Consider the following 24,851-nt stretch of genomic DNA (forward strand, 5'->3'; position numbering starts at 1 on the left):
TATTTTAAACTGACTCTAGGGAGGAGACAGTGGTGTCCACAGGAATTTACCAATTTTACTATTTTAAAGCAAACACTGAAAAAGGTCAGGGTCATCGGCCAGAACTGAGCCTTCTCCTTCAGCCCTATACATACCCTCCCTTTGGGGGCTTTTTGTTTATAGGTGACGTTAAGGCAATCCCAGAAGACTGGGCGCCAACCTCAGGGTGAGGAACTGAAAGAGAAGGAAACAAGTCCTCCTACGTTCCATTAGCTACGTTCCATTGTGCTTTGCCTTCCACTCAAGTTTCATCCAGCTGCTGTTCCATCAGGCTGCAGAACTTCGGGAAGCTGCACCTGTCTTATTTTCCTTTGCCCTCCCCACACCCTTTTCCTTTTGTGCCATGCCAGCCAGTTTTTTTAACTGACTCACAAGCTACTCCTGATACATTTTTCAGTTTTGCAGCAGTACATGAACTTCATTTTTAAATAAATAATATACAGGCATTCCTCACTTAAATGACCAAGCTCTGTTCCTACGATCAGGTTGTTAAGAGAATCAGTCAATATGTGAGTAAATAACCTGCTGTGGAGAAGGGGTGTGGTGAAGACTCAAGCATGCATTTACAAGGGTCATAAATCTGAGTGGTTGCTAAACAGGTAGATTGTTAACTGAGGAGTGCCTGTAACTACAATAATAAACCTGCTCTCAGTATGAGAATTCCCTATCCATTCCTTCCCACCACAGTCCACAGGGGCACACTGCAGAGGGTGGGGTGCCTTAATAAGTGCACAAGAGCATGGTGGTGGGGATGTAGATGGAAGGCAAACCTATGAAAACCTTCCTTTCCCCTTATACTACAGCCTCTCGAGAGCCAACCAATGGAAGACTTTGTTCACAACATTTTACCTATAGGAACCTTTGTCATCAGTGAAAACCGTGATAAGAGGAGATGGTGCTCCCTTTTCATTAATGATTATCTCAACGCCCTCCAATTCAGGATGAATTGTTCCTTCCAGGAATAAACCCGCCTTTCCATGGATTTCTATCAGCTTCCCAGGACAGCTTTCTTAATGAGAGGAAAGGACAGAAGAAAGAATGGAAGTGTCAGCTGTGATTCAATAAAGATTCCACACTGCCCAATAGCAGGGCTGATCACATTTTAGATTTTCAAGACTTACTTTGTTCTTTACTAGAACTGCAAAGTCCAATCGACTGTGAGCCTGTGGGGTTGGCTAGGGTATGAAGAACTTGGGAAAGCCAGGTTTGTTAAGAAAATTAGAAAATACATTGATTATCTTTCCAATAATGAATTTCTCCTTAATTAAGCCTTATTAGAAACTCAGAATCAGCATTTTCTGAAAGAAATGCCTTCCAAAACATTAAGTATTAGAGCTGTGGAAAATGTCTCTTTCACCTATGCAAAAGAGATAAAAGGTTCAAAAATTACAGCATGAGCAAATGTACCAGGACACAAGAAAGTCTGAACCTAAAGTCAGTGCCTAGAAGCTGGCAAAGGAGAAGTAACAACTCTTCCAAGATAAGAGCTATGTCAGCATTGCAATATACTACAAATGTATGTGAAAAGATGCCTTGGTCTCCGTTAAAGGATGCCACAGTCCCGAGGCTAGACCAAGGTTATACTCCTGGCACAAGTAACAACAGTAACAATATCAGAACATATATGTAACTCTAGCTCAGGACTGCTTTGGGAAAATAGGGACTTGTCGTTCTGCTGTCACCAGCATTACATAACCAGCTTTGTTTTGGGAAGATACCTAGTATATAGTATGTATGCACTTTCTGTACCTTTTGAGAAGCTTGTATTTGGTTGTGAGACTCTAGCTTTCCAGTGTTGCAAGACTTTTTCTATGTCTTTTCAATAAACCTCACTATCTTATTTGCAAATGTACTGCAAGTGTGGATTGCTGCCTTGTCGTGGCGAAGGGGCTTGAGTAACTCAGAGAAGCTATGGGCTATGCCGTGCAGGGACACCCAAGACGGACAGGACATAGTGGAGAGTTCCGACTAAACGCAATCCACCTGGAGTAGGAAATGGCAAGCCACTCCAGTATCTTTGCCAAGAACGCCCCATGATCAGAAACAAAAGGCTAAAAGATATGACGCTGGAAGATGGGCCCCTCAGGTCGGAAGGCGTCCAACATGCTACTGGGGAAGAGTGGAGGACAAGTACAAGTAGCTCCAGAGCTAATGAAGTGGTTGGGCCAAAGCCGAAAGGACGCTCAGCTGTGGACGTGCCTGGAAGTGAAAGGAAAGTCCAATGCTGTAAAGAAAAATACTGCATAGGAACCTGGAATGTAAGATCTATGAACCTTGGTAAGCTGGAGGTGGTCAAACAGGAGATGGCAAGAATAAACATTGACATCCTGGGCATCAGTGAACTAAAATGGATAGGAATGGGTGAATTCAACTCAGATGATTATCATATCTACTACTGTGGGCAAGAATCCCGTAGAAGGAATGGAGTAGCCCTCATAGTCAACAAAAGAGTGGGAAAAGCTGTAATGGGATACAATCTCAAAAATGATAGAATGATGTCAATACGAATCCAAGGCAGACCATTCAACATCACAATAATCCAAGTTTATGCACCAACCAGCATTGCTGAGGAGACTGAAATTGAACAATTCTATGAAGATTTACAACACCTTCTAGAACTGACACCAAAGAAAGATGTTCTTCTCATTCTAGGGGACTGGAATGCTAAAGTAGGGAGCCAAGAGATAAAAGGAACAACAGGGAAGTTTGGCCTTGGAGTTCAGAACGAAGCAGGACAAAGGCTAATAGAGTTTTGTCAAGAGAATAAGCTGGTCATCACAAACACTCTTTTCCAACAACACAAGAGGCGACTCTATACATGGAAATCACCAGATGGGCAATATCGAAATCAGATTGATTATATTCTCTGCAGCCAAAGATGGAGAAGCTCTATACAGTCAGCAAAAACAAGACCTGGAGCTGACTGCGGCTCTGATCATCAGCTTCTCATAGCAAAATTCAAGCTTAGACTGAAGAGAGTAGGAAAAACCACTGGGCCACTCAGGTATAATCTAAACCAAATCCCTTATGAATACACAGTGGAAGTAAAGAACAGATTTAAGGAACTAGATTTGGTGGACAGAGTGCCTGAAGAACTTTGGATAGAGACTCGTAACATTGTCCAGGAGGCAGCAATGAAAACCATTCCAAAGAAAAGGAAATGCAAGAAAGCACAGTGGCTGTCCAACGAGGCCTTAGAAATAGCAGAGAGGAGAAGGGAAGCAAAATGCAAGGGAGATAGGGAAAGTTACAGAAAATTGAATGCAGACTTCCAAAGAATAGCGAGGAGAGACAAGAGGGCCTTCTTAAATGAACAATGCAAAGAAATAGAGGAAGATAACAGAAAAGGAAAGACCAGAGATCTGTTCAGAAAAATTGGAGATATTAGAGGAACATTTTGCGCAAAGATGAACATGATAAAAGACAAAAATGGGAGGGACCTAACAGAAGCAGAAGACGTCAAGAAGAGGTGGCAAGAATACACAGAGGAATTATATCAGAAAGATTTGGATATCCCGGACAACCCAGACAATGTAGTTGCTGACCTTGAGCCAGACATCCTGGAGAGCGAAGTCAAGTGGGCCTTAGAAAGCCTGGCTAACAACAAGGCCAGTGGAGATGATGGCATTCCAATTGAACTATTTAAAATCTTGAAAGATGATGCTGTTAAGGTGCTACATTCAATATGCCAGCAAGTTTGGAAAACTCAACAGTGGCCAGAGGATTGGAAAAGATCAGTCTACATCCCAATCCCAAAGAAAGGCAGTGCCAAAGAATGCTCCAACTACCGCACAATTGCACTCATTTCACATGCTAGCAAGGTTATGCTCAAAATCCTCCAAGGTAGGCTTCAGCAGTATGTGGACCGAGAACTCCCAGAAGTACAAGCTGGATTCCGAAGAGGCAGAGGAACTCGAGACCAAATTGCTAACTTGCGCTGGATTATGGAGAAAGCCAGAGAGTTCCAGAAAAATATCTACTTCTGCTTCATTGACTATGCGAAAGCCTTTGACTGTGTGGACCACAGCAAACTATGGCAAGTTCTTAAAGAAATGGGAGTGCCTGACCACTTTATCTGTCTCCTGAGAAACCTATATGTGGGACAGGAAGCAACAGTCAGAACTGGTCATGGAACAACTGAGTGGTTCAAAATTGGGAAAGGAGTACGGCAAGGCTGTATACTGTCCCCCAGCTTATTTAACTTGTATGCAGAATACATCATGCGGAAGGCTGGACTGGAAGAAGCCCAAGCCGGAATTAAGATTGCCGGAAGAAATATCAACAACCTCCGATATGCAGATGATACCACTCTGATGGCAGAAAGTGAGGAGGAATTGAAGAACCTTGTAATGAGAGTGAAAGAGGAGAGTGCAAAAAACGGTCTGAAACTCAACATCAAAAAAACTAAGATCATGGCCACTGGTCCCATCACCTCCTGGGAAATAGAAGGGGAAGATATGGAGGCAGTGTCAAATTTTATTTTCCTGGGCTCCATGATCACTGCAGATGGAGACAGCAGCCCCGAAATTAAAAGGCGCCTTCTTCTTGGGAGGAAAGCGATGACAAATCTTGACAGCATCTTGAAAAGCAGAGACATCACCTTGCCAACAAAAGTCCGAATAGTCAAAGCTATGGTTTTTCCTGTCGTGATGTATGGAAGTGAGAGCTGGACCATAAAGAAAGCAGACCGCCGAAGAATTGATGCCTTTGAATTGTGGTGCTGGAGGAGGCTCTTGAGAATCCCCTGGACTGCAAGGAGAACAAACCTATCAGTTCTAAAGGAAATCAACCCTGAGTGCTCACTGGAAGGACAGATCCTGAAGCTGAGGCTCCAGTACTTTGGCCATCTCATGAGAAGAAAAGAGTCCTTGGAAAAAACCCTGATGTTAGGAAGGTGTGACGGCAAGAGGAGAAGGGGACGACCGAGGATGAGATGGCTGGACAGTGTCTGCGAAGCAACCAACATGAACCTGACACAACTCCGGGAGGCAGTAGAAGACAGGAGGGCCTGGCGTGCTCTGGTCCATGGGGTCACGAAGAGTCAGACACGACTAAACGACTAAACACACACTGCAAGTGTGATTCGGTTCTCTCTCCATTTTTATTCTTTTTCAATTGTCCAGAGACAATTGAAAAATTGGCAGAGAAGAAAAGAAGCTTTAAAACACTTTTACGACTGGTTTGAGTCTCCACGGAGCCATGAAACTCATGCGGTGACCTTGACCAGTTAGTTACATTCTCTCCACCTTGCATACCTCACAAGGTAGTCGTTAGGAGGCAAGGGAGCGAGGAACCACATACACCAGCCTGAACTTACAGGGGAAGGGGAAAAGACAGGATAAAACTGTAACTAAGCTACAGCAGCCTTTTCCCACCTGGCCCCATGTTGAAAACTCAGGATGACAAAGCTGTCATTTTCGGTTATGCTAACTGGTGATGAGTTGAGCCACAATACAAACATACTCAGAGAGTGTAAGTCTGAATAGGACTGACCTATGTTTATGCTACCCAGTCCCTGAAATCTGAGTTATAGCCTTCCCCATAAGGGGGCAGCATTCTAACACAAGTCCCTCGAAAACTTTGCCACATTACGTACAACTCTCACCCTCGACGCTGACTATAGACTCTTAGGCTGATGACAGTCCAGGTCCCATGACATCTGGAAGCTGCATATTTCCCAGTTGTGTCATAATCTATGATCATGTGAAGCAGTTTAAAGCAAATTAAAATTTATTTCTCCACTTAAGTCAGTACTGTCCACTCTAACCAACAGTGGCTGTCAGCCAGACCTTTCTTTTAGCTGGATATTCCAGGCACTCAATAACTGAATAGTAGACTTTCCAGATACAAAGGCATGATATGATATGGGGATCATCTGTGACCTCACTGCAAGGCTGCTACCAAGATTTACCTCCATTGATGACTGTTTCTACTGAAGGGGGATAGAAAAGGAGCTCTTTTGAGGATGGTGTTACTGTGATCTTCTCCCCAGACCTGAAACAAAAATTACACAGAAGTTTGTCAAGAATGATAAGATGGGATTTAGTCCCAAAGGTGGGTCATTTGTGGCTCTCCAGATGATGCTGGACTGCAAACCCTATCATCCCATCTCAATGACTAAGCTGGCTATGGCAAAAACAAACTACAATCCAACAACTTCTAGATGGTTGCAACAGCTCACCCTTGATATAAGTTGCTCAGATCTTCCCTGAAAAATGCAATGCAATACCTTCAAGCAACAGATAAACATACCTTGCCCAGTATGAGAACTCGTAGTGAAATGGCCCTTGTAGTTCCTCCACCATTTCCTGCACGGGGGGCTCAGACCCTTCTTCCTCTACACCCTTCTTTTCCCTCTCCTGCCTACGGGCCTCGATTTCAGCCAGCTGCTGCTCCCGACGCTGCTCTTGCTGGGATTTCAGTGGGCCAAGAACCAAGTCAGGTTCACTGTCAATTGAGGATCTGAGGGGGGGTAAAACGAAGACATGGAATCTCTTTCACTGCACACCTGCAAGCCACAGGCACAGTGGTGCACAATAATGCTGGAGAAATGTTCAAAAAGCTACCCCCATGTTTGTTTTGTTGGTGTCACAGCAACAGCAGAGAATCTTATATCTGAACCACTCTGATCACTCTTTCAACATCTGTGTGGCTGCTGGAGATTGACCAGAATGGGGGTCCACAGGCTGCCCAACCGTATGTTTGGGACAGAGTGCTCAGACACTTCTTTTGGGTGCACAAAGTAGCTGTTAGACCTAGTGGGCAGGCAATCACTTTCTGTGGTCCAGAAGACAGAACACCATGGCCTCCCTCTATTGTTTTATGGCCAATGTTTGCTTTGCTGCATTGGGATGTAACTATGGAAGCATTTCTTTCCTTACCGGACTCCATTAAGGAGGTGAAGAGAAATGCAAGACACAAGTACAAAAAACAAAGTAAGTGAAGAAAGATTAAAAACCTAGAGATTCACAAAGCTGTGACAGAAGGAGAGTTTCAGAAGTTATCTCTGTTGTGAGCAAGGCAAGGAAAGAACACTGGAAGGAGAGGCCAGAGAAAGCACATGGCCAAGAAAGCTTTGGGTTTGGCGATTCCCTGCCTCTCTCTGGGTGCCAGTGTAAATAGCCCATACCTTCTGGATTCCTGCTGGCACCACCTGAGAATCCCAATCTACCAGGTGCAAAGGACATAAACTTTGCATTAAAGTTGGGGTGGGGAATGACCAGTCCTTCTAGGTCCCAAAAGTACAAGCAGCCAAGTCCCATTTCCCTTCATTTGGTGATTTCCCAGTTTTTGTACAAGCTAAAATAAATCCCTCTTTACTTGCTGATAGCAAACGTTTTAGGCATAAATATAATTTTTGTCTCATACTTTTGCTTTTCCATCTGTTCACTACTAGTACGCAGATACCAAGAACACCCCTGACACTAAAGTAACCCTGGCATTAAATTTTTATTTTATTTTATTTTATTTATTTATTTATTTATTTAATTTGTACCCCGCCTATCTAGTCAATATGCCCACTCTAGGCAGCTTAAAGGATTGTGAACCCAACATTCTTTTGAATCTCAGAACCAAAGGGAACTCATAATCCTTCCTAACAAAATTCCACTGAAGGTTACCTTCCCCACCACCCCTTACTGTGTCCCACTTTGTTGTTATCTCTATTTCTAAAGTCTAATATAGGTGGCAAGGCTCATTTCATTACTTCTACTGATGAACTATTCAGAGTCAAAGCTGGATGGGATTTTCAGACCCTTTGGACTACAAATCCTATAATTCTGCATGCTGTGAGTTCCGACAGGTGGATACCTGATAGACACCTAAATTAGACATCCCTAAGATTCTGAGGCCACCTAGCTCACCCACGTTTCCTGCTCCTGCCCATTATTTCTGTACAGGAACCTAGGCGAAGTTAGGCCTAGGTAGTTCTCAAAGCTTAGCCTTTCTTCCAGGTGAGACACATTTAGGAGGCTGTAAGGTGGCTGTCTGTCAAGAAGAACTCTCAGAATGAAGAATTATGTAGTCCATTTTTTTTTAATCCCACCTTGAGCTCTTCATCTCTTGCCCCTGGCTTGGCTGCTTAGGGTCAATGGAAGTTGGTGTCCCACAACAGCTGGAGGGCTCCGTATAGGTTACATTGATGCTCACTGCCTGACTGATATAAGCTCCCTGGGCTCAAGAATTCCGTGCGTGGCTGCAATGGCAATATGCAGCACTGAGAGCCTTGACGTCCCTGCAGCATACTGCTTAAATTACACAAGGAGAAAATGTTACATCTTTTGCACAATCTAGATATTTGGTGGTCCTTCTCAAAAAGACTATGCCATCAGGAAAATTTAGACATGTTCTTACTTAATGGTGACCATCACATCCATCAATTTATCTGCTGTTATAGTTCCAAGGACATGGTGTCGAATTGCAGTCAGTGTCAAGATACTGGGAGCAGACCTGGGAAAGAAAACACGTTTCAAAAGAGGGCATTAAAAATAACTTCTTTGCCTTCTATTTCATGATGTTAAATTCCAGAATAAAAACACAAACAGTTCTGAATTATCAGCAGTCCCATGTGCTCAGCCCTGTGGTTCTCACACGAGTGGAAACAGAAGTAAAAGCTAGATGAGGAATTAGAGATTTCTCAAAAGTTTATACCTGCTTAAAAGGCAAGTGACTTTTTGATGTCAAAATCAGGAAAGCAGCTTGCCTTTTCAGCAGTAGGGTTTAGGGGAAAGATAACAGGACCCATGGCTTGACACAGCTTATCTGCACATATTTCCCATCATCATAGCTTCATATATTCAGTCTGTGATCTAGCTGCCTCTGAAGATGGCTATAAACAATGGTTTGTCAATTTGGACACATATCAAATCCTACTGATTTTCTGCCAGCTGTACAAGAAACCATGGTCTTCTCAATTCAGACATCACAGTAAACCCCAGTTAAGCTTCTATAACCACAGCTCAGTGCTGTGAGCTGTGTCTTAAGCGAGTCTAAGCAGGTTAGACAAGGGGAACTTCTTTCACAGACAAAAGGAGGTGAGCAGAAAGAACATAATTAGCACAGAGCGAGTCTGGGGATAATAATCCAGGAAGATCCCACTAATAGCTACAATATCCACAAGTATTAATTACTTCAAGGCTTCATTCCTCTACTCATTTACCAGGTTTTTCAGTGTCAGGACCAGCCTCCCACTAGGGAGCGCTGAGCCTTCGACCAGAGAGCCCCCAGGTATTTATGTACCCCTTTTCAGCTGGGTTGAGTCCTATTAACCATCAGCTAGGGCGTAGCACAGATCCTTTACAGCAAGTCTGGCCTAAAAGGTTCACTCTTGCACTTACTTGTATCTAGCAACTACAGACACTTGGGCTTTGTAGTCCCTTAAGACTCACTAAAGCTCAAAAAAGTAGGACTCTGTTTAGTAGCTATCGTGTGACCTTAACTCCCCCTGGAAGCCGGCTCAGCAGACTCGCTGTTCAAGAGACTGATGCTCATGATTTTTAACATTAATTTTTTATTGAAAAAATACAGTTTCATAGAAAATTCAGTTTGTAGCAAAGCATAGCATAGATTACATTTCCAAAGATCATTGCAATTAATGAATAACAAGTTCCAGCTAAGTAAAAAGTAGCTAACACTCCTAAAAAGCTTTCTTCAGGGTAGGCAAAGGGTGTAAGCCCTCCTTCTTCTTTCTGTCGTTCCTACATTCTCACCCCCTTCATCTTAACATAAGGAAAAGAGATAAAATGGAACCAAAGCCTTTCTAGACTAAGGAACCCTCCACATGGCAAAATCTCTATTTTTCTACTTGTTAAACCCCACCCTTCTTCTTCATCCCCCCCCCCCAGGTGTTGACCAATTGTAATTCATGGGTGGTAATGTCTTTCTCCACCTCTTTTTCTCATGAGAATCCAGGTGTTGTTTTGCCCTTCCAGTCTTCTTCCCGATTAAGCTGAAATGTTGTGACTTCACTCCTTATCTTGTCCTTGCCAGCCAGGCTCCAGAAAAACATTCTTACCACTTCTCACGGCCTCTTCAGAAAACATTCCCAGCACTTAAAATCAACCTTACACAGAACCATTTTGAATCCATATTATATTTCTCATAACTACATAAACCATCCAGACTACATGCCTTAAAGCACATACTCTTGATCATGACATTCAGCACTGTAGATAAATCAGTTTGGCAATCACAACAGTCTGAAATCACTTATTCTAAACTCCTATTAACTAGGATTTTTTTTCCTTTGGTGCACTCCATGAAGATGGATCTGATGAGCATTTTTAGAAATCACTGTGACACCCTCCCTCAACTGGTCATAAAAGCAGCTAGACAAAGTCGGATTCCACTAAAGAACACATTTAGGTGACAAGCTATAGATGCATTGCAGGAATCAACCACCAAGAGCTTGCTGACAGTGTTGCTTAAACATTTAAAAACCTGCCACCAGGAAGGGCCATCTGCTTTGACTGCAAAAAGGACATTCAATTCAATTTGCACCATATCCAAGGAGGGCTGAGAAAGACTCCCATTAAGAGTATAAGAAGCTTGTTCTGATCCAAGAGGGCAAGCCAGTCATTGAACTAGGTGAATAGGACTGTGGTCAATTACCTGCTCTGCAGGAGGAGAACCCAGACACACTCCAGGATCTCTACAGGTGTGTGTTAAGTGACATCAACTCATATCCACCTTACAGCAACCGTAATAGGGGTTTCAAGATATGTCAGATGTTTCTTCTTCTATTTTATTAGCCTACTGATGCCTCCCCATTTTTGCATCCAGTCTTGCTGATCTTTCAAATTCATCCTACTTTGCAATCTTCCCTGACTCCATCCAATCCACAGCTATCACTGATGTATTCATTCCATCACTCATCTATTTGCCTTATGATGGGATCTGCCCATCTCCATTTTAATGACGCTATTTGTTCTTTCCACATATTCTTTGTCTTCTGCCAAATAACCCAATTTCTTTATTGATTAGTCTGATATTTAGCATCTGTCTTTCTGTTGCTCTCTGATTTTTTTGCAGACTTTAAAAAAAATGTTTAAGGCATGCCACCCTCCTTTGACTTTCCATGGCTAAGTCGGACTTGAGTTCTAGGTCTACCCACTACATTCACATGGCATCTCCACATAGGGCTGAAAAAAATCCTGCTTGAAACCTGGAGAACTGCTGCCTATCAATGTACTGAATTAGGCAAATTAATGATCTGACTTCACAGAAGGCAACATTATATAATCCTAGAAATGTTGGCTGTGACTTTTTATCATATTACAGTGGTGCCTCGCTTAACGATTGCTTCGTATAACGAAAAATTCACTTAACGATGGCTTTTTCGGAGTGATCTTGTGCTTTACTTAACGATTTTCCCTATGGGCGATTTTCGCTTAACGATTTTGGGACCATGCTTCACTTAACGATGACAGTTTTAGGTCCCCTTGTTTCGCTTAACGTTTTTTTTTACAGCCCCGTTTTTGCTATTTTTTAAATATTCTAAAATGTTTAAAAAATGTTTAAAATGCTTGGAATCGTTAGTGCACCTAATAAAACCTTCATTAACTTAATTTGGCTTTGTTCTGAGTCTTTCTGAATTTTTTGTGAATTTTTTCCCCCCATTGAAATAGGCTTCAATGCATTTCAATGGGTTTCGCTTAACGTTTTTTCCTATGGGGATTTTCGCTTAAGGATGGTAATCCATTCCAATTGGAACGGATTATCCGGTTTTCAATGCATCTCTATGGGAAATGGTGTTTCGCTTAACAATGTTTTCACATAGCGATGTTTTTTTTGGAACCAATTAAAATCGTTAAGCGAGGCACCACTGTATTTCAAATTCACACATAAACTGTGCCCCCCCCCCACAGCATGGGAGAACCAAACCCTACTTTCTTAAACCCAATAGAGCTTCAGTCCATGTCATGGTGCAGAGCAAGGTGATCCTATAATATGACCGAGCATAAGGCAGCTTCTTATTGCTGTTTTAGGCAGGGGCTGGCTGCCATTCAGTAGTAGAGTAAATGCTTTTTGGTTATAGAAGGTCGAAGGTTCAACCTGGAGCCTGCCAATAGGGCTATAAAAGATTCCTGGCTGAAGCCCTGAGATCCAAGGCTAGTCAATGGAGACAGACTGAGGCTAGACAGACCACTGTTCTGATCTCGTATAAGCCTTCCTATATTTCTTGTGACTGAACACCCAAGTCCCTCACATACAGTCATCATACAGCAAAGATCAAGAAAGAGAATTAGGCTGAGAACCACTCTGTTATGACGGTTAGAGTGTCATATCAGAATGTATAAGATCCATGTTCAAGATTAGTGGGTGACCTTATGAAAGCCTCAGTCTGTCCCACTTCATTAGGTTGCTGTGAGGATACAGTGAGAAGCAGGAACAGGAACAGAGGGGCAGGTACATGGCCTTGAGACCAGTGGAAAGGAAGGCAGGCTTAGATAAAGAAAGGAAGAACTAAAACAGAAGGAATCTGTGCTGGTCATTGATCACAATAAATCTTACTGAAAAGAACCACGTAACTGACCCTAACTAAGCTGCCCAGAGACCTTTGGATAGTGTGGGCAGCATAGAAATTAAATAAATAATAATAAATAACAATAATAAGCACATCCAGCCTTCAAACAAGACAGCAGCAAACTAGAATAGAACCCAGAGAAAGGCGGCTCTCACACTGTCTCTGTACAGTAACTTCTTGAAGGGATCATAACCAGCTTAAAATTCGGACAAAAACATGCCACTGATGTATTTCACAAGCTATGCCAGCTACCACCTTGTGCTTACGTGTCATAGGTGTAGTACTCATGTTCAAAACGGTGACAGGAACGGGGCGTTACTTCATACAGACCTGGACAAAATCAACACAAAACACAAACTTACAAACCAAATTTTGTTATTTAGGCATTGTGATATTCCAGAACAACATAATTAGCAATTCGTTCATTCATTCATTCATTCAATTTGTACCCCGCCTATCTGGTGAAAACGACCACTCTAGGTGGCAATGAACAAGCATACCACTTTTTGAAAATTCCTGAAACAATCTCACTTCAAACATTTAAAAATTCTATACATTATTAGTCGTTGTTACTATTGTATTTATATACTTATCATAGAACATAGAAAAGTGAAGTTGGAAGGCCATCAAGTCCAACCCCCTGCTCAATGCAGGAATACAATCAAAGCATATCTGCCAGGTGGTTATCTCTCTTGAATGTCTCCAGTGTTGCAGCACTCACCTGTGGGAAAATTGCCAGGGAACCACTGCTTGGAAGCCAGCCCAAGCAGCAGTTGCATGAAAATCAGGGAGAGATCTCTGAGAAATGAAGACAGACTACAGTCGTTTAGTTACCAATCATGCCACTGGTGAAAAATGTCCTCCAGGAAAAATGTCTTCCTGGAAAAATGTCTACCTTCTTCCCCGAGGCATATCTTTTTATTATGTACCATCATTTGTATAAAGATAAGATTCTGACCAAACAGGCGTCGAGTAACAATCTATTTTAGGACATTCCACAGTTGCGCAGAGAAGGAATAACATTCTTGATTATGCCAAGCACCACAGAACAATACTTAATTATGCCACAAGATAGAACTCTAAAACTAAAAACTTCCCACACTCACCACCTCGCAAAGTATTTGGTTCCACTGTCGTACTGCTCTAACAGTTACAGTGGTGCCTCGCATAACGAGTGCAACGTTTAACGACAAATCCGCATAGCGATCTATTTTTTGAGATCGCTAATGTGAACGCACTGCAATGTTTTAATGGGCAAAACATCGTATTGTGATGATCGGTAAGCATTTCGCTTACCGATCTTTGCATTGCGATGTTTCTAAAACAGCTGATCAGCGGTTCCAAAATGGCCGCCGGGTGCCCAAAATGGCCACCGCAACCATTTTCACGCGGTTTCCTCGCTTACCGAGGCGGCGAAAATGGCGGAACTATGGAGGATCTTCGCATAACGGTGAGTTTTCGCCCCATAGGAAAGTTTAATGCGTTTCTATGGGGTTTTCCCGCCTGCACTGCGATGTTTCCGGATAGCGACGATTAATCCGGAACGGATTAATGTCGCTATGCGGGGCACCACTGTATATGCGACCATCTGGGCAACCAGATTAAAGAAGATACTTACTGAAATGATATATAATGATCAAACAGGCTTCATCCCCAAACAGAAACTCACATCAAATATAAGATCAACAATAGACATTTTGGAATATTATGTCGGCAAACACGGGTCCAAGAACACACGTGTAAGCCTGGACAGAGAGCAATCAGGAGTTTGCACATGCTAAAATGGGCTGAATGAGTCCAAATTCAGCTAGCCATGCTACAACACTCTCACAGGTCTGCCCACATAAGAACACCCTGGTACTCTCAGATATTATTATGAAAAGGTCAAGTGGGCTTTGTAGTCCTTAGACTTAGCTTGCACCACTGACAGGACTCCAAGTAAGCTAGGCCGAGGCAGCACTCTCAGATGACCCTATGGCAAGTGTACTGTTCAGAAAACCAATTGAGTTTTATAATCTTTATTTTATTAAAGAAAAAGCATGTTACTAGGTATCAAAGCCAAATTAAACCAAAACAAATAAACTAGCATTGTGCTGTTTAGTTACACAGATGTAGTGAGGCAAAGAAAACATGAAAAATATAAAAGAGTTCAAAAACCTTACAAAAACACAAAAAGCCATTAAAAAGAATAAAAACAGTTCCAGTCCAGGAAATCATTAGTAAAAACAAAATAATCCAAGTAGGTAATAAAAAGGCTATAGTCCTCAGTGATCCTGCAGAACAAAAATCCCTAAACAAAAGTAAAAATCCATTATATGTCCCATAGTCCTTAGAAAAGAGAAATCCAGTAAATATACCATAGTCCTTACAACATTACAAGAGCATAGTCCATATGGAGTATTCCAAGAAAAGAAGTCCATAAAGAATATTCCATAGAACAGTCCATAGAAAATAGTCCATGCACAGTCCTTAGGAAAAATCCCATAAGTCCAAAAATAATCCAGCAAAGCATAGGAACCAGTCCATGTAGGTAGGCCACCAGTCCGTCTCGAAAGACATTAGGGTGAGTCCCAAATGGCTGAAGAGTAGGTCACGAATGACTGAAAGGTCGGTCTTGGAAAGACAATGTCCATAGGCAAAAAGTTCCTTTTTCAAGAGTAACTGGCAAGGGCTCATCGCACCTTCCCACGATGTCATCCAATCAGAGTTCGTTACTAGGCAAATAGTCCTGTTGCATCAAATGACTTCTTTCCCATACCACACCAGATGTTATTTGGGTTTTCCGTGGTTTATCAAAGAGTCACAACAATTCCCATCTAATCACACAGAGTCCTTTCTCAGGATTTCAGAATAACATTCTCTCTGCTCGCCTAGAAAACAACTTGTCAGCATAGCACAGATACTTTATACAAAGAAACAAGATGGAACCTCTCTGGCTCATTTCTTAATTACAAAACCCATATGCCTTAAAAGATTTTAACTCAAAAACCCATCTCATCACAACATCCAGAAAAACAAATGATGCTGATCTTCTTAGGCGTGGAAAAGAGCTTTGATAATGTGAATTGGGAATTTATGCTATTGCAATTAAAGAAGATGGGGGCAGAAGATAATTTTTATAAACAATCTATCTATCTATCTATCTATCTATCTATCTATCTATCTATCTATCTATCTATCTATCTATCTATCTATCTATCTATCTATCTATCTATCTATCTATCTATCTATCTATCTATTTATTTATACATACCCCGCCTATCTAGTCATTTCGACCACTCTAGGTGACTATTTAGTGTATATTAAAGCAATATACACTAAACAGAAGGCTAAGCTTAAAGCCTATGGTCAAATAACTGATATCCAAATTGAACAAGGCACAAGGCAAAGTTGCCCTCTATCTCTGTTGCTATTCATTCTAATCTTAGAAATTCTAAATAGGCAAATAAGAAGAAATAATGGAATTAGAGACCTCAGAATAAGGGGAGAAGAATATAAGCTACAAGCATATGCTGATGACCTAGCATTAATATAGAAAATCCCCTGGATAGCATGGAGAACTACTGGGAACTATAGAAGAGTTTGGAGCTGTTGCCAGACTTAAAATAAACTATCTAAAAACTAAATTTCTGACTAAAATATGAACAGAGAGGATGTGGAAAAACTGATAATGAAAAATGGTTTTGAGGAACTACACAAGATCATATATTTAGGAGTTATTATTACAAAAAAACCCAAGTAATTTAATGAAAGAACATTATCTTTCAATCCAGAAAGAAATACAGAGAGATTTTGGGAAGACTGGAACAAGCTACAAATCTCAATGATGGGACAAATCTTGATAATAAAGATGAACATTTTACCACAATTGTTATTTCTATTTGAAATTCTACCTATTTTACTAAATTATAAATGCTTTAAGGACCTAAACAGCCTGATCTCAAAATTTGTCTGGAAGGCCAAAAAGCCAAGAATAAAACTTAGAGCACTACAAGATTTAAAAGAGAGAGGAGGGACTAGGACTGCTGAACTGGTTATTATATTACAAGGCCTGTGCTATGGTTTGGATAAAAGAATGGATAACAGTAGAAAATCAAAGAATGTTGAAAGTGGAAGGTCATGATTTAAAAATGGGTAGGCATGCATATGTATGGTATGGGAAAGTTAAAGAACACACACATTTCTCAGAACATATTGGGAGGAAAGCTTTATATTTAATATGGCAAAAATTTCAAATGCAAACCTACAAGAAAATTCCAGCATGGGTAGCACAAATAGAGGTATATACATTAACAGTGCTAAGCCGGCAAGGAGCTTTTACTCATGTATAAAGACTTATTAACTAAAGATCAAACTTTGAAAAATAAACAAGATTTAGAGGGACTGGGCATATCAACAGATTGGAGGTCAATGTTGAAACTAGAATCAAGAAATAAAAAGGATAAAAATATGGTCTTTTTCAAGGGGAAAGTTCAGGTGGATGAACTATGGATTTACACAGAAAATAATAATAATAAAAGTATACATATCTATTAGAGTACCCTGTTTTCCCAAAAATAAGACCTAACCTGAAAATAAGCCCTAGTATGATTTTTCCGGATATAAGGATATAATATAAGCCCTACCGCAAAAATAAGCCCATGTTAAGTGAAACCCTGCCCTCCACCATTATGCAGCAACCAGAAGAAGATGATATGACTGTATTTGAATAAATGTACATGGTTGTTGTGGTGTTCGCCCTTGTGGCCCTTGCTTCTCCTTCTGTCACAAAGGCTAATGTCGTGTTTTCCTCTCTATTTTCTTAACCAGCTTTATCTCTCAGTATCTGTTCCCCCTCTCTCTGACTAACCAATCTTATCTCTCCTCCTTCTCCCACCAAACCTCATGTAGCTGCTGACTCTGCCTCTCCTAGGTCCATGCAAATCAGCTCATGAATATGAATGGCATGAATGAGTGGGCAATCGTCACATTCCTCCCCCCTAAGAAAAAGTGTGTATCATGAGGGAAAACCTTACAGTTTACCCTTATGAACAAACAGAACATACAGGGAACATTACATACAAACAACATCATAGTAATATGCTTACCAGTTAGGTCCTAAATTATATACCGTATATTTATACATACCTTATACATGTTTTCTCTCTATTACAATGTTTAATAGATCAAACTTATTACTTTAAACATTTAAAACAATCAATACAATTATAAACATTTGCATTACTCACATTAATACAAATTACATTACCTTTACATTTATACTGCTACTCACCATTATTTCCCATCTCTAATACACCTCTTAGCTCATCAGCTTTGAAAAAGACATTGCATTTTAATTGCATCTCACAACTAGTTCACAAACAGAACATTCAACATAACATTACACTCTCTTTATCCATCCATTAGTCATTTGGTCTTCGAGATCAGGCATTAGCAATCATATTCGGAGTCCTTTTTATGCTGTGGATCTCAAAGTTAAAGTCTTGCAGGTTCAGTGTCCATCTTGCAAGCTTACTGTTAGCGTCTTTCATAGTTTGTAGCCACACCAGAGGGAAAAGGTTGGTGCAGAGGATGAACCTCCTTCCCCTAATGTAGAGATTCAGTCTTTGCAGTGTCCAAACAATAGATAGGCACACACCCTCATCTTGGCAGACAAATGTCTCTCACCAGGTCGGAATCTCCTGCTGATTAGAGACTCTGGGTGTAGACTTCATCTGTCATCTGCTTGGCACAACACGGTTCCCAGGCCCACACCTGACACCTCGATGTACACGATGAACTCCCGGTTGTAACCCAGCGCAACAAGGACTGGTCCTGACGTCCGCACTCTCTTCTGACGACTCTCGGGCTTTCTGAAGTCCACTGGATGTCCTCAGCTCGCCTCTTCTGGGTTAAGCCTGTTCTCTTACTGAATAGTGGCTTAATTTTCTCAGCTGTGGGAAGGTCAGACGGTTCCTTCCACTTCTCCAGCACAGCTATGACCGCGTTCTTCCTTGAAATCTTATGTCTTACGCCTTCCTCCTCACTAACAAATTCATCCACATGTACTTTTGTTGCAAAGTTCTCCCTATGTGGGGGACCACTAACATGGGTCACCTCCAAATTCACAGGCAGGTAGGTTTCTTTTAAGTGCAATCTCAAACACTTGATTTATTTTAGATGCATGGAGATTTTCCTCATCTGGTTCTATATCTTTAATATTTGGTTTCTTAGGTAGGGGTTTGCACTGCAAGTTTTTAAGGGCTTTTGCAGCTGCAGAGCGACTAGACTTCTCAGTCCTCCAGTTCTGCTGCAACAAATCCACAGGTTCTGACCCTGCAAACTGCAATTCACTCCCCTCTATATATGTAACACAATTTTGCTTCTATTAGTCAAAAATGTAGGCTCAAAAATAACCTTATATTTTTGAAATGTAGAGGGTGGTGTGTCGTGATGATGGAATATGTAGTCAGAAAAATGTAAAATGGAGTCAGACAGGTTCTGTGTGAAGATGATATGAGAGACATTGGAATGTGTTTTTCTAAGTGCCATGAGAGTGTTTTCCTGAAGACCGTTACAGCCTGGTTTGTGATAATTTGAAGGCCGAACTGAGAGGCCTGTGGAAGACTCAACATTCCAATCTAATTGGAGAAGAGATAAACAATGCCTGGACTTTTGTGGGAATAAGGGGAGGAAGAAGGTGGCACAGCCTCTTGAGGCTAATTGGTTAGCAGCCAGAATTGTCAAGAAGGGAAGGGTCAGAGAATGTAGAAAAATGGACAATGGGTTATGTGAAAGTAATTGAAAGTAACTGAATGTAGCTGAATGAAGATTCAAGTGTTGTCCTGAATTGGATTCGATTCCATGAAGGAGAGAGGATGTGAGTAAAGGAGAAAGGAGGTGGGGCTAGCCCACTATAGCCCACCTTAGTCTAGCTTATTAATGTTTTATTATTTTAATGGAAAATAGTTATTTTATTTAATGGAAATGATCTTTGAATATGTTCTCGATACTAATGCTTGTGCAATATAAACTGATTCTAATGAAGGGACATGGTGGCGCTGCGGGCTATACCGCAGAAGCCTGTGCTGCAGGGTCAGAAGACCAAGCAGTCGTATGATCGAATTCACGCGACGGAGTGAGCGCCCGTCACTTGTCCCAGCTCCCGCCAACCTAGCGGTTCAAAAGCATGCAAATGCGAGTAGATCAATAGGGACCACCTCGGTGAGAAGGTAACAGCGTTCCGTGTCTAAGTCGCACTGGCCATGTGACCACGGAAGATTGTCTTCGGACAAAACGCTGGCTCTATGGCTTGGAAACGGGGATGAGTACCGCCCCCTAGAGTCGAACACGACTGGACAAAAAATTGTCAAGGGGAACCTTTACCTTTACCTTTACAATGAAACTCTATTTTTCTAATAAAAGTTAATTACAGTGGTTCCTTGACTTATGAAAGTAATCCATACCAGAATGGCATTCGTAACTCAAAACATTCGTAAGTCAAAGCATTTCCCATTGAAATGTACGAGGACGGATTAATCCATTCCAGCATTTCAAAAAAATATCAAAATAAAAATAAAAATAAACAGAGCAAGTTCCATACTGGGAGTGCAAAACAAACAAACAAACAAACAAAAAACACCAAAACAACACTGACCCTCAATTCCCCCCCCCACAACAAAACTAAAACTTTTTTTAAAAGCAGCACCTTACAAAGCCTCCTCAGCCTCCTGAGCTTTCACCGCCGCTGCGACCACCACGGCCAGGAGGCTTGAGACTGGTCGGGTTGCTTCGGCTGCTCAACTCCCGCTTGCTCCTCACCACCCTCCACGGACCAATGCCACCACTGGTGCCCTACGCTGGCTCCAGCTCCGGAACCAGCACCAGCAGCTGCTCGCTGGGGTGGCTGCATCGGTCCTCGTTCCCGCCAGGCCAAGGACTGACTGCTGCTGGGTCAACGGTGGGCTGCATCGGGTGAGGAGCCCTGGAGAGCAGCCTGGGAGCCACCCACCAACGGCAGGCTGCACTGAGTCCCTGGCCCAGTGGGAACGGGACCCAGAAGCATCCCAGGCCACTGCATCCCTTTTCCACTACAATCCTTTTCTGTACTGTAAAAATTTAAAAGTTCCCTGACCCCCTGCTCTAACCATTGGGGTGAAAGAGCTACAAAGAAGCAGCCTCTTTGCCACCAACGGTTAGTATATTTGAATTTCCCGCCCCTTTTCCCTTCCTTTTTCCATTCATAATATTTATTATTTTTATTTATTTATTTTATTTACTATATCCCGCCTATCTGGTCAGGTCAGGACCACTCAGTCAAAGCTCCATTCACAAGTCAAAGCAAAACTTTGTGAACGGAGTTGCTCGCAAGTCAAATTGTTCGTAGGTCAAGGTGTCTGTAAGTCAAGGCACCACTGTATAAAAATTCTATAAAGGTCTCTTGAACAGCGGGGTCTGGCTAAATCCAGGAAGTGGTGAGGGCCACAAACTAGCTATCTTTTAAGAGTCCTACCTAACTGAGCTTTAGTGAGTTCTAAGGAACCACACAGCTCATGTGCCTGTACTTGCAAAGTACTGAGTAAACGTAAAGTGTTCTTTTAAGGTCAGACTTGTTCAAAGGGCTTATGCTACGCACTGATTAGGTCTGGGGATTTGCCCCAGCGCAAAGGTGGTAGGTAGGCGGCCTGTCGGACTCTCCGACCGAATTCATCTTACCCCTTAGGGGGATTTAGTGCACCACATCCGCCTGACACTTGATCTATCCAGCCCAGACCTAGTTAGCTTGCTAATCAGGATATCATGAGGCATTTTGTCAAAACTTTGCTGAAGTCAAAATATACTATGACTACAGCATTCCCTCTGTCTATCAGGGAGAGGACCTGATTAAAAAAAACAAGATCAAATTAGTTTGGCAGGATTTGTTCTTGACAAATCCGTGTTGGCTTTTAGTTATTACTGCATTGTTTTCTAGGTGCCTGCACAATGACTGCTTTACAATGTGTTCCAAAATTTTGCCTGGGATTGATGTCAGGCTGACTGGCCTGTAGTTCCCAGGTTCCTCTTTGTGCCCTTTTTGAAGATAGGGACAACATTACCCCCCCCCCTTCAATCCTCTGGCACCTCATCCATTTCCCATGATTTCAAGAAAATAATGGATAGCAGTTCTGAGAGTTCCTCAGCCAGTTCCTTCAGTAGTCTCGGATGCAGTTCATCCGGCTCTCGAGATCTGAACTTTAAGGCAGTAAGGTATTCCTTGACTATTTGTTTATCAATCTCCAGCTGCAATCCTGTCCCCACCACTTGCACTTCCAATTTGTTTGGAAGTTCATAGTCTGTCTTATGGGAAAAGACTGAACTAAAATAGGAATTGAGCTCCTCTGCCTTTTCTTTGTCCTCTGCTATCATTTTTCATCTCCCTTGCGGAGCCGTGCCACTATGTCTTTTATTTGTCTTTTGCAATTCACATACCTGAAGAATGCTTTTTTATTGCTTTTAGTGGCTCTAGCCAACCTCAGTTCATGCTCAGCTTTTGCTCTCCTAAAGCCCTTCCTGCATTTCCTTGCTACTTGTCTGTACAGCCTAGCCTTCTTTCCACTTCCTGTACATGACTTTTTGGTTTTTAGCTCCTCCCTGAGCTTTTTGTGAAGCCACACTGGCCTTTTTTGCCACTTCCCACCTTTTTTACTTGTTGGAATTGTCTGTACTATATTTCCCCCAGTGAGCTAAGAGCAGTGTAGTACATGACAGTGGTCCTCAAAAGTTTTAGTTACAGGTGTGATGGCGTTGAAGAAGTGTGGGATATGTAGTTAGAGAAATGTAAGATGAAGTCAGACAGGTTCTGTGTGGAGATGATTTGAGAGAGATTGGAATGTGTTTTTCTAAGTGCTATGAGAGTGTTTTTCTGAAGACCAGTAGTACAATGTGGTTCAAGATAAAGCTGAAGGTCGGACAAAGAGGCCCATGAAAGACTCAACATTCCGAGCTAATTGGAGAAGAGATAAAATACCTGGATCTTCATGGGAATTGAGGGCGGAGGAAGGGGTTACAGCCCCTTGAGGCTAATTGGTTAACCGCCATGAAGTGTCAGGAAGAAGGGAGGAGTTTAGAAAATGGACGATGGGTTATGTGGGAGAAGTTCGATTCCATGATGATGGGAGAAAAAGAACTTGATGGTTTGAGTATGGGGCTTGAAGGAGAGAGAATGTAAGTAAAGAGAAAGAAGGAGGTGGGGCTAGCCCACCTTAGTAGTGTTTTTATAGGGATTAGTTATTTTATTTAACTGTAATAATCTCTGAATATGTTCTTTATGCTAAAGCTTGAGCAATATAAACTGATTCTATGAAACTCTATTTTTCTAATAAAAATAATTATAAACATTCTTACAAAGGACTGGTCTCTTGAACAGCAAGGGCTAGCTAACTCCATGGAGTGGAGAGGGCCACAAATTAGTTATCTTTAAAAGTCCTACCTAACTGAGCTGTTGTGAATTCTAAGGAATCACAAAGCCCATGTGTTCTTTTAAGGTCAGACTTGTTTAAGGAGCTTACACTATGCACTGCTGAGGTCTTGGGACTTGCCCCAGCGCAAAGGTGGTAGGTAAGTGGCCTGTCGAATTTTCTAACCAAGTCCTAAGCGCTCCTTAGGAAGGCTTGGGCACCACAACAGGGATCTCTGGAGATGTTACATAGCTCGTCGTTGTTTTGTCGTTTAGTCGTGTCCGACTCCTCGTGACCCCATGGACCAGAGCACGCCAGGCCCTCCTATCTTCCACTGCCTCCCGGAGTTGTGTCAAATTCACGTTGGTTGCTTCGATAACACTGTCCAACCATCTCATCCTCTGTCGTCCCCTTCTCCTCTTGCCCTCACAATTTCCCAACATCAAGGTCTTTTCCAAGGAGTCTTCTCTTCTCATGAGATGGCTAAAGTATTGGAGCCTCAGCTTCAGGATCTGTCCTTCCAGTGAGCACTTGATTTCCTTGAGAATGGATAGGTTTGTTCTCCTTGCAGTCCAGGGGACTCTCAAGAGCCTCCTCCAGCACCACAATTCAAAAGCATCAATTCTTCGGCGGTCAGCTTTCTTTATGGTCCAGCTCTCACTTCCATACGTACATCACAACAGGAAAAACCATAACTTTGACTATTCGGACTTTTGTTTGCAAGGTGATGTCTCTGCTTTTTAAGATGCTGTCAAGGTTTCTTATTGCTTTTCTCCCAAAAAGCAGGCGTCTTTTAATTTCATGGCTGCTGTCTCCATCTGCAGTGATCATGGAGCCCAAGAAAGTAAAATCTGTCACTGATTCCATATCTTCCCCTTTGATTTGCCAGGAGGTGATGGGACCAGTGGCCATGATCTTAGTTTTTTTGATGTTGAGTTTCAGACCGTTTTTTGCACTCTCCTCTTTGGATAGAGGCCTTTGGATAGAGGTTCTTTAATTCCTCCTCACTTTCTGCCATCAGAGTGGTATCATCTGCATATCGGAGATTGTTGATATTTCTTCCGGCAATCTTAATTCCGGCTTGGGATTCCTCCAGTAAAGCCTTTCGCATGATGTATTCTGCATATAAGTTAAATAAGCAGGGGGACAATATACAGCCTTGTCATACTTCTTTCCCAATTTTGAACCAATCAGTTGTTCTACGTATATAACTGTGGCTTCCTGTCCCACATATAGGTTTCTCAGGAGATAGATAAGGTGGTCAGGCACTCCAATTTCTTTAAGGACTTGCCATAGTTTGCTGTGGTCCACACAGTCAAAGGCTTTTGCATAGTCAATGAAGCACAAGTAGATATTTTTCTGGAACTCTCTGGCTTTTTTCATAATCCAGCGCATGTTAGCTATTTGGTTTCTAGCTCCTCTGCCCCTTCGAAATCCAGCTTGTACTTCTGGGAGTTCTCGATCCACATACTGCTGAAGCCTACCTTGTAGGATTTTGAGCATAACCTTGCTAGCGTGTGATATGAGTGCAATTGTACGGTAGTTGCAGCATTCTTTGGCACTGCCCTTTTTTGGGATTAGGATGTAGAGCTTTTCCAGTCCTCTGGCCACTGTTGAGTTTTCCAAACTTGCTGGCATATTTCTTTGCATTGTTTATTTAAGAAGGCCCTCTTGTCTCTCCTTGCTATTCTTTGGAAGTCTGCCTTCAATTTTCTGTTACTTTCCCTATCTCCATTGCATTTTGTTTCCCTTCTTTTCTCTGCTATTTCTAAGGCCTTGTTGGACAGCCACTTTGCTTTCTTGCATTTCCTTTTCTTTGGGATGGTTTTTGTTGCTGCCTCCTGGACAATGTTACGAGCCTCTATCCAAAGTTC

General features: G+C 42.0%; 1 protein-coding gene across 2 annotated transcripts in view; it reads right to left on the bottom strand.

Annotated features, from left to right (window-relative positions):
* Positions 1 to 24,851, bottom strand: part of LOC110090498 (BOS complex subunit NOMO1) — a 120,448-nt gene that overhangs the window by 38,714 nt on the left and 56,883 nt on the right. For both annotated transcript variants that reach the window (XM_072982716.2, XM_072982717.2), the window contains exons 17-21: positions 12,829 to 12,892; positions 8,392 to 8,487; positions 6,292 to 6,501; positions 5,951 to 6,033; positions 889 to 1,048 (exon numbers count right to left, since the gene is read on the bottom strand). In XM_072982716.2, coding sequence (XP_072838817.2) covers positions 889 to 1,048; positions 5,951 to 6,033; positions 6,292 to 6,501; positions 8,392 to 8,487; positions 12,829 to 12,892 — 613 coding nt within the window. The remainder of the gene's footprint in view (positions 1 to 888; positions 1,049 to 5,950; positions 6,034 to 6,291; positions 6,502 to 8,391; positions 8,488 to 12,828; positions 12,893 to 24,851) is intronic.

Source organism: Pogona vitticeps, chromosome 13, assembly GCF_051106095.1.
Source record: "Pogona vitticeps strain Pit_001003342236 chromosome 13, PviZW2.1, whole genome shotgun sequence".
Classification (NCBI taxonomy): domain Eukaryota; kingdom Metazoa; phylum Chordata; class Lepidosauria; order Squamata; family Agamidae; genus Pogona; species Pogona vitticeps.